At 39.8% G+C, this 18,540-nt stretch overlaps 1 protein-coding gene across 2 annotated transcripts; it reads right to left on the reverse strand.

Annotated features, from left to right (window-relative positions):
• Window positions 1-15,548: 15,548 nt before the first annotated feature.
• On the reverse strand, window positions 15,549-18,052 carry LOC147605339 (bidirectional sugar transporter SWEET5-like). 2 transcript variants are annotated; one of them, XM_086793227.1, is made up of 6 exons: window positions 17,486-18,052; window positions 17,332-17,373; window positions 16,976-17,192; window positions 16,679-16,840; window positions 16,295-16,414; window positions 15,549-16,195 (listed from the first exon to the last, which is right to left on the reverse strand). In XM_086793227.1, exons 1-6 carry the CDS (start codon window positions 17,584-17,586, stop codon window positions 15,872-15,874), a joined length of 966 nt encoding a protein of 321 aa, XP_086649353.1. In that variant the 5' UTR covers window positions 17,587-18,052; the 3' UTR covers window positions 15,549-15,871. The 2 variants fall into 2 exon arrangements, with proteins under 2 accessions (XP_086649353.1, XP_086649354.1); XM_086793228.1 differs by having other exon boundaries at window positions 17,332-17,368; window positions 17,541-18,040.
• Between the last annotated feature and the right edge of the window lie 488 nt (window positions 18,053-18,540).

Here is an 18,540-nt window from a genome sequence, read left to right on the forward strand (position 1 = left end):
ATTCAAAGTTTCATCGCATTAAAACTAGCACTGCAACATCAGCCATGGTATGAATCCCAAGATTTCAATGTTTTTGGTGGTCATGTAAAAATTAAGGTTTACTAGGTTATCGCTTCTTAATTCAAAAAAGATTTCAAAATCTTCTCTTATCTAAGCATTTTGAAGACGCAAAGTTCAAGTTTTTAGCTTATGGGACTTGGGGAATAATTGCACCCTACATGTTAATTTTAAAATAGTGCATAAAATTACCCATGTCATAAATATATTCTTGTAAGTTTGAAGAATTAAATTACCTCACATTTTGAACTCTCATGGTACACCGTACACTTACATTCCCAAGGTGGATCCCCCTAGACTACACACTTTAGAATAGCCTTCATCTTACCTCCACTATCCATATGTTGATAATGTTTTTACAATAACACTCATTAAATTGGCCTTAAAGAAACCAACTACATCTGCTATGCATGTTAGAATAGCAACATCTTACTTCAACTGTCTATGTGTCAATGCTGTTTTGACAACGAGGCTCGATCCATCACATGTGTCCTTGCCATGCTTACTTTTTGAGAATTCCATTCATAATTCTAACATACCTAGCAACAAAATAAAGGGTCCACAATCCTTGAACTGCGAGTAGTCCCATCTAACCAAACCCTATGCTATTTTACTATAATTCCATATTCTTTCAACCACATGTTGTGTAACAATGCTACAAAATGATATGTCATGCTTATCTTATGATATGAAGTAGTGAAATATTTTAACAACATTCCCTACCTTGTATAGTAAGCTATATGCACAAAATTGTAACCTTGATAGAATGCCATTAGTCTAAAGCTTGGTCTACTCTTTGAAAGCATGACTTTTGTGGATTCTACAACCAAGACAACTACATCATTAGGGAACTTCACAATGCACCCCTTGAGCTCATACCCCTACCATTGCACTATGTATTTGTGTGTGATAAAGTAATTCATCTCTCTTCAACAATGTCACAAACTTATAGCATTGCGACTCCTTATTCAATGCTTATTCTCTCTTCCTTCTAGTTTCCATGCATGTCACTAATAGATGCATATTCAAATTATACCTTCATAGTTACAATGGTATTTCCTTTCTTTTTCAGCAAGACAACCTTATCCTAAGTTCTTTATGACAAAACCCTTTATTAACCCATCAAATACTTTCTCCCAACAAAGGTTGTATCACCGCTTATGTAATCTATACATTTTCATTGACAACTTTGTACATGAAGGTCAAAGATTTAAGATCACATCATCTTCAAGGAATCTTTTGAAAATGAAATTTTCACATGGTATTTGTAGTAGAATGTATACTTGTCCTTCAACTTGCACATAAAAAAGTTCAATGACTCAAATGCCTACAAGTGAAATTTGCATTATTGATGTGCTAAAATAAATGTATGGAAGAACTGAACCTACCAATAAGCTATATTAAGGATTAATTTAGATTCACAATTATGTACTAAAATTTTTGAACACTACTAGAAATTACTAGAGATGTAGGTACTAGCTACTAGACCTCCTTGTCAATCTCTTGTCAATTGTTGCAAGTGCTAGCAAAAAAAGTTATTACAAGTTCTGACTAGCACAATTATAGGTGCTAACCAACATATGATTCTAGTTGAAAACATTGGAGGTAGAAGTTTATTTTAGAGCTCAGAGTATGAGATAAAGGAGACAACATTCATGACGAATTATAGGTCATTAGGGGAAGGTTGAGGTCTATAGGGGCCCTTTAAGATGCCATGTGATTAAAAGGTTATTAAGGAAAAGAGCCAATTGTGTGATGCCATGTATACAAAAATGTTGGGTGATTAAAGGTGGTCAAAAGATTCTTTAGAAGATGCCTTTTTGTACTTTTCATTTCCAAAAAGTGGGGGGAAAGTTTTTGAAATTTCGGACGTCCATAACTTCTACATATGAGCTCAAAATTTGTCGGAGATTACAGATCCAGAAACTACTCGTCGAGCTCTTTCCATAGATATGTCACATGATATAGTTTTGCTCGCTTGATTTCAAATTCAATTTTTGGCGGGAAACTTTGAAATTCAAACTTCTAGCTGTTTGAAGAACAAGAAGGTATCTAAAGTCAAAGAAACTTAACGTTTTAACAAAAAGTCATTTAAAATCATAATATGGCAGCTTAAAGGGCCCCTATAGACCTCAACCTTCCAGTTATCAATATATTATCTTGAGTAGCAAGTGCTTATCAATATGGATGCTCATAGTGGTAAATGCTCATTCATGATAGTTAGTACTCATAACGGAAAGTTAGTAGAGTTCAAAGTGTTACTAGTAGCCATAATGCTAGTCATCGTGTCAATAAGGTTGTAAGACTTAAGAAAGTTGCAACTATAAAGTAGATATGATGTTAGCTATCACTGTCAATACAACTGATTAGTATCCCATTGGAACTCTTTAGCTAGGTTTAAGGAGGTGCAAGTTCTTATTAATATGGATGTAAGTAGAGTGGCAAGTGCTAATCAACATTGAATATGGCTCAAGAATGGACACAAAATGTATTAGAGTAGATTAATGCTAGTTACTAGTCTTAATACAATTAAAGTGCTTAGTTAGCATAAGATATGTGGTTCAACAATGGATATATATGTAGTTGGATTATTTTAGAGCTAGTTAACACTTAGTATAGTTATAGTTACTAGTTAGCACTCCCATTGGAACTCATAGCTAAAGCCAAGGGAGATGCTAGTGTTGATGAATATGGATATAAACATAGTGGTAAGTGCTAATTAGCAAAAGATAAGGATGGATTTATATGTAGATAGACAAGTTTAATGCCAATTAGTAACACTCTCAATATAGTTGCAATGCTAGCATAAAAGATGATTAGCTAGCATAAAAGATGATGTTGATGTAATGGGTGTATCTACATAGTTGGGATATAACATGACATGTTTAAGTAATGGCACAGCAAGGACACACTATCAATGACACAATCTATGATGCACTATGCTAGATTATACTTGAGGATAATGGGTTCTCGAGTGCTTGATGTAACTATTTCCACTAGTTAGTTTTTAGCAAACATCTTGTTGGGGGAAACGTGTCTCAGTTTCTTGAAATGAGTATATATGTGCACCTTTGTTTCATCAATGATTGGGTTAGTGTCGTGGTTTTATAAGTATCGTATCCACATTATCGATTATCATCATAAAGCTCAACATGTACTAATGATATATAAGATGTGCTTAGGTACTTGAATAACTCTTGAGACCTTGGATAGAGGCAATATTGATTTGTGTCCATTAGCATAGATAATGCACTTTCCTTTAAAAACTTCTCTTTGGAAGTTAGCTACTTAACAGTGGTGGCTAATATGTTGCAAACATTCTCTATGAATGCTCTTTGGACCTTGACTTCTTGGGAGGTGCACTACAAAGAAAATCTATGTATCACGCGCATTCATTAAAACCCTCCTCAACTAAAATTTTCCTCCCAATAAAAGCACCCCTCTTTACTTTTATGAACTAACGGATTTTTTTCTTAAGTTGAATTAAAAACCCCTTAAGTTATTGTAACCCTGTTAAATTATTTCCAAAAGTTGAATTCAAATACCCCTCCTTTTGAATGCATGTGGTACACTACATTTTTGTGAGGTGAACCCCCCAAGCTCTGACTTCTTCTCTTAATGATGTGTTTTAAAATCCTTGCACTTGAGGATGTTAAAGGATTGCATTAAGAATCTTATGCCTGAGTCTTGTACCCATGTAAGTTGTCCTATCATTAGAGAATTCCACAGTATCAGAAGCAAGTCTTGGCTTCTTCTCTTCATGAATGGCATGTACACTAACATACCTCCCTCTCCTATGCTTGTCAGTGCTCTCTATTCCTTCTTAATAAGATGTCCTATGTATTGCATCATTGCATGTCTCCCCAGTCCTTGCTTTATTTCAAATGAAATTGTCCAATAAACCTACAAACCTATAGTTGAGCAAAATCCAAAATTTAGTAATGCTTTGAACAATCAAACACAATCATGAATTTGTAGTCAAGTCTCATAATTCCTCCATGAGTATTGATGCTCATTTCTATTACCCGTGGAGAAATGTGTTAGAGAGGAAGAGATAGAGTGACTTATTCACTCCTTATTCATGAATATAGTTGAATTTGTCCACATATGATGGTGCAAAAAGCAATACTTCTATAGAGAAGTCAGAATTAAGAGGGAGCTAACTCGTTGACTTATGAAAAGTGACGATCTTTTTGACAAATACCGAAGAAAAACACGAGTTTGGTGCAATACATGGACCATAATGGGATAGTTGATTATGGATTTTAATGAGAAGGATTTGATTGGCCTATGAATCCTAACGATGCATAGGCTAGGAGAGACACACAGAGAGACTACCTTTTTCTTCCATGAGAGAGCGAGGGAGAGCATGAGGGAGACTGAGAGCATGCTTTTTTGTGACTCAGATTGGGTTGGCTGTTTTGACACAAAAATCCACTTTTGGTCTTGAATTCTTAGGTAGTTCATGCATTTTTTGGTTGAGCAACAAGAAACCTTCAATGGGCCACTTCTAGTTATGATCCTGAATATATAACAACATTCACAACTACCACTAAGTCTGTATGCCTCAAACAAGTATATGCCGACTTGGGTATAGCATGACCATCCACTACCTCTATCTTCACTCAAAGTCAGAGTGCTTTGGCAGTTGCAAAGAATCATGTCTTTCATGCTTGCACAAAGCACATTCAGGATACTATTATTATCTCAGGGAGAAAATGAATGAGATGTGATGTGAATGGATGAGATGTGATGGGATGTGAATCGGGATAGATGTGAATGAATGAGACGTGAGGTTAAATGGATGTGATGTGATGTGATGTGATGTGGATCGGGGTATATATGAATGGATAAGATGTGACGGAATGTGGTCTGATGAGATGTGGATATGGGTAGATGAGAGTGGATGAGAGTGGATGAGATGTGAAGGAATGTGGTCTGATGAGATGTGGATATGGGTAGATGAGAGTGGATGAGATCTGATGAGGATAAATGAGGAAAGAAGTGTTGAGATGGAAAATGGTGTGATTGGATGAGAATGGGAATACATATGAAATGGATGTGGATTGATGTGGAACAATGTGGAAAGACGAGAGTTCGTTATAGAAACTGTATTTATGACCTGTTTTTAAATGATTGTTTTATGTCAAGAATGCTGGGAAAGCATTTAGATATACTCATTGAGGCTTTGCCAGCTTTGCCCCTTGAAAAGTTGAAGGATTTTGCTCGGATTTTGTAAGTCTTTAAACTTGCTTTATTTTGGTGATTAATGTCACGTTCTTACCTCAATGTACTTGATCAACGCATCACTCAGGGGGTTTTGTACACATCTATGTTACAAGAGTATTGGGTGATCATGCAGACACATAGGTGGGGATTTTTTTACTCCAGTTAGTGGAGTTTTTCCCCCCAGGTAGATTTGTGTGTGCATTATGTATCTTGTGGATGTGTCTAGTCACTTCACTAAGTCCAAGCTTATCCACTTCATTTTCCTCCTCCATGAATCTATGTATTTTCTCTAGCCACTCCAACAAAGACACTCCAACAAAGAGGACCAAAATCTTTCAATCAGCACACTGTAGGAATACTGTAGGAGTAACAATACATTCTTGGCAAGTGAAAGCACATCACAAACGACATAATCTCACCATTTAAAAGTTGAATTGGTATGTCACCAATCCTCTTAATCAAAAGTACATGGATGATTGAGTCCAAGGTGGACATCTAGATCTCCCTTGGATGGATCAAGTGTCTTAAACAAGCATGCCTATAACACATCCTATGATGCACTTTAGTCCATCACGCAAATGTTAGGGTCATATTTCTTGATGTAATCAAAGTTGTGTGTAGATCGATGTCCTTGAGATCTCCAAGGTCTCAACATGGTTTATCTTACACAACTAGTCCTCATGCCATTCCACATTAGATCTGATCATGTAATAATGAAACTTATCACAATAGATCTTATCATATGTAATAATGAAACTTGTCATATTGGAGATTTCTAAATGACCTTATTGAAAATAAATAAAGGAAAGAATGACTGTATATGCATGTACTAAAAATGAGCTCATTGTCAATACAAATACACTCTAAGTGCTTTCACAATTTTATATATGAGCACATGCAAAGATAGAAAATTCAATTCACACAACAAGACAAAGCACCTACAGACGCGCACACAGACGCGTTTACTCAACTAAAAAAAAACTTACGGACACGTCTATTAGCGCGTCTACAGACCCGCATCTAAAAGATAGCAAACAGACACGGCTATAGACGCGTAAATAGACGCTCTGTTAGAAATTTTAAAAAACAGACACACGCATGCATAGACGCATTTATAGATGCATTTATAGACGCGTTTATAGACGTGTTTGTAGATTCGCAAATAGACGCTTCTCAAATAGACAGACGCGTATATAGACGCGTTTATAGACGCCCTGATAGACGTGCTACATAATATTTTTTAAATTTTGTGTGCTTGAACAGAATGCTATGTATGTTGTGTATGCTATGTAGTTACAGGAATCCCATTTTCACATTGTGCAATTCAATTCTTACAGCCAACCGCATTTTAATTAGCACTCTTGCAAGCACGTGGATAGCCGACATTAATTACAATTCCAAATAGAACATTACAACTCCAAAACATTTAGTTCACAAGGCATTAATTGATAGAATGTTGCATAAGAAAATTGAAAGCCAAAAAAATAAAAAGAGTGTATGTTAATTCATAGCTCAAAAAGTGCTTGTATGTACATATAGCACGAAGCTAAGCCATGTCCTATGGCTTCAAGTGCCAAAAATAAGAGGAGTGTATATAAAAGGCACGAAGCCAAGCTAGTGGCTTTAAGTACAAAAAAGAGTAGCTAGCACCACTTCTACGACTAATCTAAGTTCTCCACGTCCTCGCTCCCTTCTGCACTCCCTTCTCCGCCTCCTTCTTCCTCGTCTTCTTCCTCATCTTCTTGTGCAAGATCCTGTAAACAAGGGACAACATATATCAATGTATGAAAAATCAAATCTTTATTTATAATATTGATATTATTTAATTACTTTCAAATACCTCGGGGACACTCCAGTAGCCCGGATATACTGCTCCTCAGTAATCAAGCCGTCATTATAGAAGTGCCTCCATGTATCTTCTCTGTGATGGTGGCGGTGGTAGGCTGTGTCAACAGGAGTAGGGTACCTGCCCACCACGATATCAAGCTGCAAGATGACACAATTTGCAGGAGGGGTTAGTACAAAGAAACAACCTCCTAATAAACTACATAAACAATATAATTTGAGATCGATACTTACAAATTGGGCCTCCCATGATTCAACACCCCCTGCTCCAAAATGCACGCTTCCATATTGCTCCATTTGGATCCTTCGTGCCTCCACGTGCTGCAGACTGGGTTCCTCCTTCGCTGACTTCATTGCTTTCTTCCACTCACGCTTGTGAGCGGTGTGGGGCGGGCTCCTTGTTGGTGGTTGATCTCCCTCGAGCCTGGCAAGCTTCACTAGTGCATGCCTCTTAAGCGAAGATCTTTTATTGCTAAGTATCATAACAATCTTTGACTTGGCCCATTTATCTGTGTGAACTAAACATTGGGGGGGTTAGGATACCTAGAGCGAACAGCAGCAAGGGTCTCATCAGCCAACCTCTTTGGATGATCTTTGTAGTGAATAAAGAAATCTCTGTAATTGTTAGCAATCACAGAGCGCATGAAGGGCCTCCTGACGGCATGAGGGAAGGGGCATAGGACGGCATGGAGGAAGGGGCTTGGCTATGCAGCTGGCTGGGCTCTGTTGACTCCGCTGGGGTAATCTCAGCTGGTGTAGGGTTGGGGTGGTTTTGAGTCTGTAGTGCCGACTCCTAAGGGGGTGTTTAGAGTGCCCGTCATGTAGCCGTATAACTCCCCAGGACTGGGAGGGTGCCCCAAAAGGTTATATAACTCCAAAAAGATGGTCTCCCGAAGATCAGGTGAGCCTGAAGAGCTTCCTGGCCACATGATGAACTGGAAAAAAGAAAAAAAGAAGATTACTGATGAGCTGGGAAGAGAAAAAGAAGAGAAAAAGAGAGAAGGAAAGACAGTAGAAAAGAGAGGAAAAGTGGGAATAAAAGAGAGGAGAAAGGAGAGGAAAATCTAGAGAAGAAAAAGAGGAGATAAAAGAGAGAAAAAGTGGGGATAAAAGAGAGGAGAAAAAGAGGGGATAAAAGAAAGGAGAGGAAAAGAGAGGAGAAAAAGAGAGAAAAAGTGGGGATAAAAGAGAGGAGAAAAAAAGAGAGAAAAAGAGAGGAGATAAGAGAGAAAAATTACCATGAAAAGAGAAGGAAAGAGAGGATAAAAGAGAGAAGGAAAGAGAGGAAAATAGAGGAAAAGAGAGGAGAAAAAAAGAGAGAAAAAGAGAGGAGATAAGAGAGAAAAAGAGAGACGAAAAGAGAAGAAAAGAGAGGATAAAAGAGAAGGAAAAAGAGAGGAAAATATAGAGTGCAATCCATTTTTTCAATCATGCTTTCCCTTTCCATCATTCATGCAATCCCTTTCTTCATTCATGCAATCACTTATTTCCATCATTCAATATGCAATCCTTTTCTTGGAAGTGGAAGTGGAAAGGAGAGAAAAAGAGAGAAGGAAAGAGAGTAGAAAAGAGAGGAAAAGTGGGGATAAAAGAGAGGAGAAAGGAGAGGAAAAGAGAGGAGAAAAAGTGGGGACAAAAGAGAGGAGAAAGGAGAGGAAAAGAGAGGAGAAAAAAAGAGAGAAAAAGAGAGGGGATAAGAGAAAAAGGGAAGGGATGGGAAGGCTAGGCCAGGGAAAAATAACAAAGTGCGTCTATCTTTGCATATAACAGCGCGTCTATAGACGCGGCTAGACGCGCTCTCAGATGCGTCTATAGACGTGCTGCGAGACAGACGGACTATTCTAAAAACTCGAAAAGGACATGCGCCCGACACAAAAGCACAACACTAGTACCAAAAACATTCGTTTCTTGGATACGACAAAGGACGAATCCAAAGAGAGCAACTTTCAAAGAAGATCAACCGTAAAAAGAGACTTACCTTGGATAGAGGTATGGAAGCTTCTTGTCCTTCTTTAAAGCTGCTTCTCTTTCTTCTCTTCCTTGTTCACCCTCTTCTCTTGTGTGCTTGGAGATGATTGTGTAAGCCTGGAGATAAGTGTGGGTGCTTGGAGATAAGTGTGGATGCTCAAAACTGTGTCTGTCTAAATGCGCATTTAATTGCATGTTTACAACACGGTTTAGACGCGCCTATAGACACGCACCACACAGAATAGACGCGGTTTTAGACACGGTATTAGACGCGCCACAGAGTTTTAAGATTAAATATTTGATACAAGAGCAATTTTTTTGGGTTGTTTATTTGTAGGATGTCTTCATCTTCAACAAGTAGCTCTAGTGAGGATGAATCCCTCCGTATCCACCATCGCAAAATGTGGTTGGAGCAAAAAGTCAAATGTATGTGTGATCGATGTCGAGGAAACATGTATCGTGCATGCAGGATCAAAGTATGGAGAATGGGATGCGACCGTAAACATGGTAAGTGTTAAAGAGTTAAGGTTGATTGACATACCTATGGGGGGTGTTCATATGTTTGAGTTATGATCCCGTTTTAATTTGATACAGGATGCAGTGCCACACTCGCATATGTTGCCCTATGCTCGTCTCGTGTGAGGAGGCAAAGCGTCGGCGATATGAGGTGGGATCTTCAAGAGGGACCGTTTTTACGGATGCATGGAGTGATGGTGATAGTAGCCCTCCGCCATTACCTCATTAAACCGTGGAGGAGGAGGTGTTTGATGATATGGTGCGGGATTTATATGTCCATCAATCCGAAGGGAGGGATGATAGCATGGAGCAGGACGATCTTTTTACCGCAGCATCGACTCCACTGTTTGAGGGGTGCACATGTTCTCTGTTCTACGTGCCTCCCTTGAGTTACTAAACTTGCAAACCATCTATGGATGGAGCAATGTAAGTTTGAATGCGTTCCTCAAGTAAGCTTTAAAGTCTATTTTGCAAACATGGTGAATTATGCTAGTGGGTCAATTACTCGAATGCTTTTCCTCATTTATGGTCTTCACGTGCAAGCTATTGTGTAAGTTGCTTCCAAGGGAGAATAAATTACTGACCTCAAGAGATATGGCACGGCAACATGTGACCTCTCTTGGAGGATTAGATTACAAGCGCATCCATGCATGCGACAACGATTGGGTTTTGTTTTGTGGACTACGTAAGGATGCAAGAGAGTGTCCTACTTGTGTAGAGGCAAAATATAGAGCAGATCTCAAAACTGTGGACGTGCCTCGTAAGGTTCTGCGACATTTTCCCATAATCCCTCGCATCCAACATATGTTTAAGTGCAAATCCCTCGTAAGGTTCTGCGACATTTTCCCATAATCCCTCGCATCCAACATATGTTTAAGTGCAAATCCATTGCAGAGCTCATGTCATGGCATTCCTCCCATCGATCAACCGATGGCAAGTGGAGAACTCTCGGCAGACACTCTTGCGTGGAAGCATATTGAAGACACATGGCCAAGCTTCAAGGAATAACCTAGGAGCTTGAGACTTGGATCGGGTATGGACGGTGTGAACCCATTTGGTCTCAAAAGCACCTCTTACAGTAGTGTATGACCAATGATATTAGTGAACTATAATCTCTATGAACACCATATTGGGGAATATGGGAATTTCCCATAAGTTTGGGACACGTGGTCAAAACTTTGGATTTGCCATAACTTGAACACCATTACTCCAAATTGTGCGCTTTAAAGCGTAATAGATCCCTCTTTTCAAGCACTTTCCAATGATAGGTCACATGATAGGGTTTTGAGAAACTTATAGACATGTTAATCGGGTCCCACCTTTTTAGTATTACAAAAATGGGACTTGGGAGATTCCCAAACTCACGAATATGGTGTTTATGGCGATTAAGAAAGGACATGTTATGTTATCCCTTCTAATTCCAGGGAAACATAAAGTCAAAAATCCTGATGTTTATTTGGAGCCTTTGATTGACGAGCTAGAGATACTTTGGAGAGGTATCGAGGTGCATGATGTGAGCAGGCCTCCCTCGTCAACGAGACTTCAACTGCAAAGTAGTCTTGATGTGGACGATGCATGACTTCCCAGGCTATGGCGAGTGTTCAGGTAAGCATTGCACTTCTCATTATGAGTAGGCAAAGGATGTGGCACCCTAAACCCACCTTCAACTCTTAATTACGTCTATTGTTCAGGTCTCACTACATCGGGCTACCATGCATGTCCTGTTTGTGGTCCTTCGCTTGTTGCCTCACGGGCAGACGTATTGAATAAGGTCATCTATGAGAATCACCATCGATTTCTCCCACCTGATCATCCTAGATATGTTGCCCCTTGGAATGAAGTCCTCCCACAATCACTCACTGCGGGAGATTGGATGAGAATTTGGGACAGTTCCACGACTCCTCCACCACTTAGCATGAGCCGGTAAGGTTTGTAACTATTGTGTGCTATATTGGCTGGAAATAAAGATTTCTAGCTAACACCAGCTTTTGTTTAGATACTCCATCTTTTATCGTTTTACCATATTGGTCCCACCTCAAGATCAATCACCTGCTTGATCCCATGCATATCTTCAAGAATATGGCATCTACCATTTGGAAACGTTTGAATGGGACACGAGATTCCGTAGGCATAAGGGAGGATCTATGTACCACAGGGAGGATGCGTGAAGCTTGGCCACAAGAGAGACCAAATGGGCGTGTTTTTTTACCACACCGTGGAGGTTATCAAAGCTAGAGATGGTGGCGGTGAAGCGTGCTATTACTACAATTCGTACTCCCACTGGATGCATGAGGTGTTTGAAGGGGCCTTTACAAAGAGCAAGAAAAGAGGTGTAGAGCAATTATATGGCTTGAAATCTCATGATTGGCACAAGATGCTCCAAGTAAGTATTTTATGTGCATAATATCTTTTTCCTTTCAAATTTGTGAGTGAATTAGAAGCAACTAAGCAACCATTCCTCGTGTGTTCAGTTCATACTACCTACTAGCATTTCTCGTAGTGCATCGAAGGACGTGAAAGATTATATTTACAAGATGGGCGAGCTTGTGAGGTACTTTACATGATACAAAATGTGATGCGTATCAATGCTCCATGCAAGGTGTTCATATTGCTAATATGGTGTACTTTTTCATTTCTAGGTATGTGAGCTCAAAGGAAATAGATCCCACCACGCTTGAGAATGTTCGAGTTATGTCAGTGGATTTAGTGGAGGAGACATTTCCACGTTCTATTCTCACAAGCCAACTGCATCTCATAGCGGCATTTGGTGGATGAGATTGCTATATGCGGTACTATACATGCATGATGGTTGTTCTTCCTCGAGCGCTTCATGAAAGACCTTGAAGGGTTTCGTGAGACAAAATGCAAGACCCGAAGGTAGCATGGCCAAGGGTTGGTTGGTACAAGAGTCACTTGTATATATTTCTGAGTTTCTTGTTAATGTGGATAGCTCTCTTCCACGACTATGGAGAGATGATGGAGACCTAAGGATGACCTCTATTATGCCTCAAGGGAAAGGACGCAACAAAGTAATAGACACAGAGTTGCTTAATAATATCAACCTCTATTGCGTGCTTAATAGTGATGTGATGAAAAGATGGGTGACAAGATACGAGGATGCAAAGGCAAGAAGACAAGAAGAAACGGCCCTCTTTCGTACACACCATGGATCTCGTGTGCCATACCCTCAGTATCTAAGAGCACTTCCAAAGGATATTCATGTGGATGGGCTACTTGACGAAATGGAGAAAGCAGAGAAAGACGAGGGGATACATATCACAATGGAAGAATGGGAGTATGCTAGGGGATGTATGAGCAAGGTCGGTATATAGAATGTTATGCATAAGTTAGGAGCTTTCAATAATTTAGATTGCTTATTTAAGTGATTTTGTCTTGGTGTAGTGCACTATGTTCAATGCTATATGGTGTGAGGGCAAGCATTTTCGAACACAACGGATTGATGATAAGAGAAACACACAAGATTGTGGCGTCATTGCTAGCTTTGAGGGAGCCAATGGAGCCATGGATGATTATTGTAGCATAATCCAAGATATTATTAAGCTTGACTTTCGACGCTTCTTTGTGTATGTTTTGGATGTAAAGTGGTTTAAGGACGTGGTGGAAAGAGGCCCTAATGCAACAATCAAATGCCATGCAAGTGGCTTTGTAACTATTGACTCCACAAAGTTTTGGCAAAGTAAGAAGGACACACTAGTACTACCGCAACAATGTGAACAGGTACTGTACACATATAAAAATACTCACTTTTAAATATTTGATACCTTCGATACAAGGAAAATAACATGATTGTATTTGTGTTTGAATTAGGTTGTCTATCAACCAATGGTGGATAATAATAGATGGTGGCATGTCATACCTATTATGCCACGTTCCAAAGTGATGTATAGTACATTTACGAATATGGAGCGTATGGAGGATGATCATGGCCATGGAGGTGATGATGATCATGATACGAGAGAGGAGGATGATCATGAGATAGGAGATATAGATATTGAGGCCATTACCTGTGAGGACGAGCCTACCATTGGTGATGATGATTTCGATGAGCACATGAGTAGCACAAGTAGTAGTGGGTTGAATGTATTTGTAGATCTAAACACTTGTTTGGATTTGGAAGTAGATAGTTTGGCAAGGGTTGATCTCATTGAGGATGAGATTGAACCATAGCCCATCATTGATATTGGCAAAACTATTTTACATATTATCTCATTCTCCTCACCTCACTTAATTTTTGTATATGTGGGTTTGCAAAAAAGCATTGATGTTTTTGTTAAAATTATGTGCTTTGGTAATCATGGGCAATGTTTGGAAAGCAATGATGTACATTTACCAACCTACATCAAAATCTCAATTTTTGTATTCTCTGTTTTGCGTCTAAATACGCATCTAATTCTCAGTATAGACGTACTAATAGACGCGCAAATAGATGCGCTGCTAGACGCAGTGTTAGATTCTCAGTGTAGACGCGCTAATAGACGCATCAATACATGCGCAAATACAGGCGCTGTTAGACGCGCCCGTAATTGAATGTGGTATCTTTCCATCAAGTTTTGAGATCAATGCCATGTAGTTTAAGAAAAATATGTTTCAAAATTTTCCTTTTTCCTTCCCCAAAATTGTGTCTTACAAAAAAGTGAGACTTGGGATATTCCCACTTTTCTTAATATGGCCTTGTATTGGAACGTCCATGGGAAATTACTCAATAGAAAGATTGTGGTCCTTAAGGAATCTTATAAAAGCAAAGAGATAAGTATTTATTGAATAATAATCATGTTATTTCTCTGATGAATCAATCCTATACCTAGCATGATCAAGTTTTCACTTGACGGAGTTTAGTAAGATTATGTTTCTTTTAAATATTTGGTTTTGATAAAGAAAGCTTGCCAATCAAATGAATACAATGAATAAGGGCATATAGAGAACTAGATTTTATAGACATCTCTATGAAACTACCATGTTCTTTTCATGGCTATAGAAGGTCGTAATTATAGATATGATAATTCTCAAAAGGGAAAGGAAAAGTAAGGGTGTGTAATGTGTCCTTTGGCTATCATATAGTTATAAGGAAAGAGAGAACTAGATCAGCTACAAGCAAGCTGATGTAAGCATTATGTTGAGTTCAGTGTGAATGAGGATTTAATTGCCTGTTGGCAAACCACCATGGATTTTCACTGGGCTCTTGTCTTATCATTGTCTATTATTATTCTATGTGGTAATACCAAGTTATGTGTGCCCTCTTCTCTCTCACTGTAGTTTTTATGCAATCTCTCATCTTTGTGCACACTTGTACCACCACACCTCTTGTATACTTATACATAATCACAACACCTTTCACCTTTGTGCAGTGCCACAAGCACATACGATAAGTGACAAAGTAGAGAATCATAGAAAGCAACTCTTCTCTTATCCTAGGTTGCCAAAAATATCTTCAAAAGACTATATGACTATTTGAGGATGCATTAATGGAAAAAGGACTAAAGCATGATCTAGCAAATTTAAAAGAAAAAGTTTATCTCACACATGTGCTATTTTATTTTGGGTGAGGCAGATTTGCACAACCCAACTATTCAAGGTTTTCCACAACATGATTGCAAGATAATGATAGTTCAAGTGCATCAATTGCATTCAATGAATTCACGATCAATTAGCGTATTATTGGATTACCTTTTTGTTAGTGAAATAAGGTAAACTACTCCCAAATGCAACATTTTTTCTCATTATAAAACCAAAAAATGTGGTTTTGTAAGGCTATTGATCGGAATTATAAACCTATTTATTGGATTTATTATTAGTGTAAGTGGCATTTCAATGTTTCTAATTGGTGATAGTAAACACCATATAACAATCGAGCCACCTGTATTGTTTGATCACGCTGTGAACAAAGTCTTTGAGAAGTGGGTTCCCGATATTATGCAAAAAAGCGTGATTAAGTGATTATGAAATCTCTCTAACTATTTAAAGCAACGTTCCAAATCATGAAGTCCACATATATGATTGGACCTCATCTTATAGAGAACGTGCTGGCTCTTATAACCAACACATTGATTTAGCGTTCTTATAATAATCGAAGCGTATAAGAGTACGTTTAATATGTTCATCTCCACGTTGGAAATGTCGTCTACAGTGTGAAGCACGAAAGGAACATACATACAAGTATGGCAAATGAGAGAAGAAAACCTGATAGAAAGCTAACACCGATAAGCACTGATAGAAAACGTAACTAAGGCTTATTAGGCTACGTTGATGTTGAGCTGATGTTGAGCGTTCTATGGTTACTTTCTAGTTCATCAATGTCGTCCTTGAGAGGAACCACCACTGCTAGAATGCTGCTCGAGGATCTCCTTCTCTGCCTCCCTGCTTGATCCCACGGCTGGTCACCTTGATCCTGATCGCCTCGTGCAGCAACTCGGATAATATCCAACGACAGCCTCTTGATTTTCTGTTGGGTATCCACTAACTCGCCTGTTTCCGCCTCTACTTCTCTCCGCAGGCTCCACAACAGCACCACCACCAACAACATTTGTATAACCCCGATCGCTACGCCCACCCCGTTAGGTATCTGTAGATTTTCCGGCCACTCGAAACATGAACAACAACTCCTTCCTGCAACCCTCAACTTAACATGAAACTAAACTACGGTCATGCAGGCGGTTCTCACCACTATATAAACATCGCGATTCACAATCCCATAGGCTGTCCATATCGTGCCCTTTATAAACGCAGCGATCGACGAGTTTGGATGAAGGTACTTTGCATCTTTGAATTGAATTGCCATATCCTGCGGATGCCCGCAGCACAATGTTAACTTATCATTTCTGATCGACAAATGTAAGGTATTCAAGAATCACGAACCAAGTAATTCATTCAGGAGCTTCTACAAGATACCAGTTGTGTCTAACAGGAGCAATGCTAGCAAGCCATAATAAAAAGTACACGATTAATGTAGCGATTCGGTCCCTGCTATTATAATCTAAACTTCCAGAGAATGGAATGTACTGACAAGCTTACTTCTTATTCTCTCCTCGCAAGATATATTACATACCACTTGAGATAGAAGCGCCACGTGCATGCCGCTGCTGACGAATACGCACAATATGCCTACCACCATTATTCGGTTGTGCTGAGAATGATCTAGTGTTAGCAGCAGTACCGCCACGATGAGGAAACTCCCAAGGATTGTGGAGAGCTTCCAAAGCATGCTCAGCTACATGGTATGTTCGCATAGTAGATAAGTCTTTCATATGCAAATATAGAAAAAATGGGAACTTTGTTTTTCGAAATTCCCGTAGCTTGAAAACAAAGGGACACAGATGCGGTCAGTGAATAATTTGGAACATACCCGTTCTTGCTTGGATGCGTAAGAGAAGTAAGGCACTATGTATATGAGAGCGAAGGCACATCCAAGACAGTTGGTTAGAACCACCCAAAAATCGTGCGGGTGGACAAACGGAAGTCCATAGAATGCCCACAACAGGCAGTTGAACAGCTTGAAGATGTAGAGATCGCCTGATAAACCTCCCGATGATTTACTTCTCACTATGCCTACGACCGTCGGCCTGAGTATACATATTGAAGAAGTTGACGATCAGCAAGACACTCAATTATTTAATTACAGATTATGCATATGCATCGATTAAAAGAATCGACGGGACGACTACTTTGGCGGGGGAGCGAATGTTTTAGAAAGGGACTTACGCAGACGATAAAAAGAAAACGCACGATGCGATGTTGCCTGCACTGCACACACGCGGGTCGATGGAGTTAGCTCAATCCAATACCGAAATTGCGAGAGACTACAGATGAGTTGCAAGAAAACAATTGCGAGTTTCACAGAGACTACGGATCTCACGACCAAGCTAAGGTTTCCGAAGAGTTGTAAGGGTCCAAAGAAGCAGATGCGTCACCTAGAATGCCGAGTACTGCACGTGCTACCTCGCGATTATTGGCCATCTAGATAGTATGAATCCGCCTTTGCACAGCCAAAGATCGCCTGCAAATATGGAGCTGTGCAGAATGGTTCGTGTAGAGAATCACGTGGACTGATAGAATCGCGATAAAAAGCAGGCGAACGAAGGCGTATTTGAGCCTCGGAGGTGCACATCAAACGAAAGCCCCACTGCTGTGTCAATTTGACCGGATAATGAGTGTCATTGTGATCGAAGGTTGGTGTAGTGCTGAGAAACGCGATTTCATCGACTAATGGGTAACAGTGGATCAAAAGAAGGGATCCATCCAGTGTCATTCAATCAACAGTGGCGCCCGGAGTGGCCGGCCCTGTTCATGAAAACAGCATGCACAGATTTTCGAACGACGGATTACGACCTGTGGCTATTTGCGAGCAAGCTGTGTTCGCAAGAGGGAGGAGGAAGATTTGTGGTGAAGTTGGGTTAGAGAAGTTTGTGGTTCGAGAAGCGTACACCGTGCTTTTGTACATCGTAAGCGTGCCATGGCTGGTGCTTGCGGGGAGCAGAGGTAAGCGTGAGATAATCGAAAGAGCAAAGAAACGTACAGATGGAGTAAAGACGGATGGGGTAGGATTTGAAGCCGATGGAGACGGGGTTGAAAGTGTGCTGTGGCTATTTGCGAGCAAGATGTGTTCGCAAGAGGGAGGAGGAAGATTTGTGGTGAAGTTGGGTTAGAGCAGTTTGTGGTTCGTGAAGCGTACACCGTGCTTTTGTACATCGTAAGCGTGCCATGGCTGGTGCTTGCGGGGAGCAGAGGTAAGCGTGAGATAATCGAAAGAGCAAAGAAACGTACAGACGGAGTAAAGACGGATGGAGTAGGATTTGAAGCCGATGGAGACGGGGTTGAAAGTGTGCTGTGCCCGATAAGAATCCAGACGCAGGAGCCAGAATAATTGCCGGCACACGTAAACATTTTTTACAGACGTAACTAATTGGTAGT

This window comes from Cibotium barometz, chromosome 59, assembly GCF_041138505.1.
Source record: "Cibotium barometz isolate CiBa-2024 chromosome 59, ASM4113850v1, whole genome shotgun sequence".
NCBI classification, from domain to species: Eukaryota; Viridiplantae; Streptophyta; class Polypodiopsida; order Cyatheales; family Cibotiaceae; genus Cibotium; species Cibotium barometz.

What these genes read in the sequence shown, in the direction of transcription:
- LOC147605339 (XM_086793227.1), bottom strand. Translation starts at nt 17,586, where the DNA reads ATGGCCAATAATCGCGAGGTAGCACGTGCAGTACTCGGCATTCTAGGT. An exon ending in TGGCGCTTCTATCTCAAGTG is followed by an intron (nt 16,415 to 16,678) that starts GTATGTAATATA and finishes GGGCATCCGCAG; the next exon opens with GATATGGCAATTCAATTCAA. An exon ending in ATCGCGATGTTTATATAGTG is followed by an intron (nt 16,196 to 16,294) that starts GTGAGAACCGCC and finishes GAAAATCTACAG; the next exon opens with ATACCTAACGGGGTGGGCGT.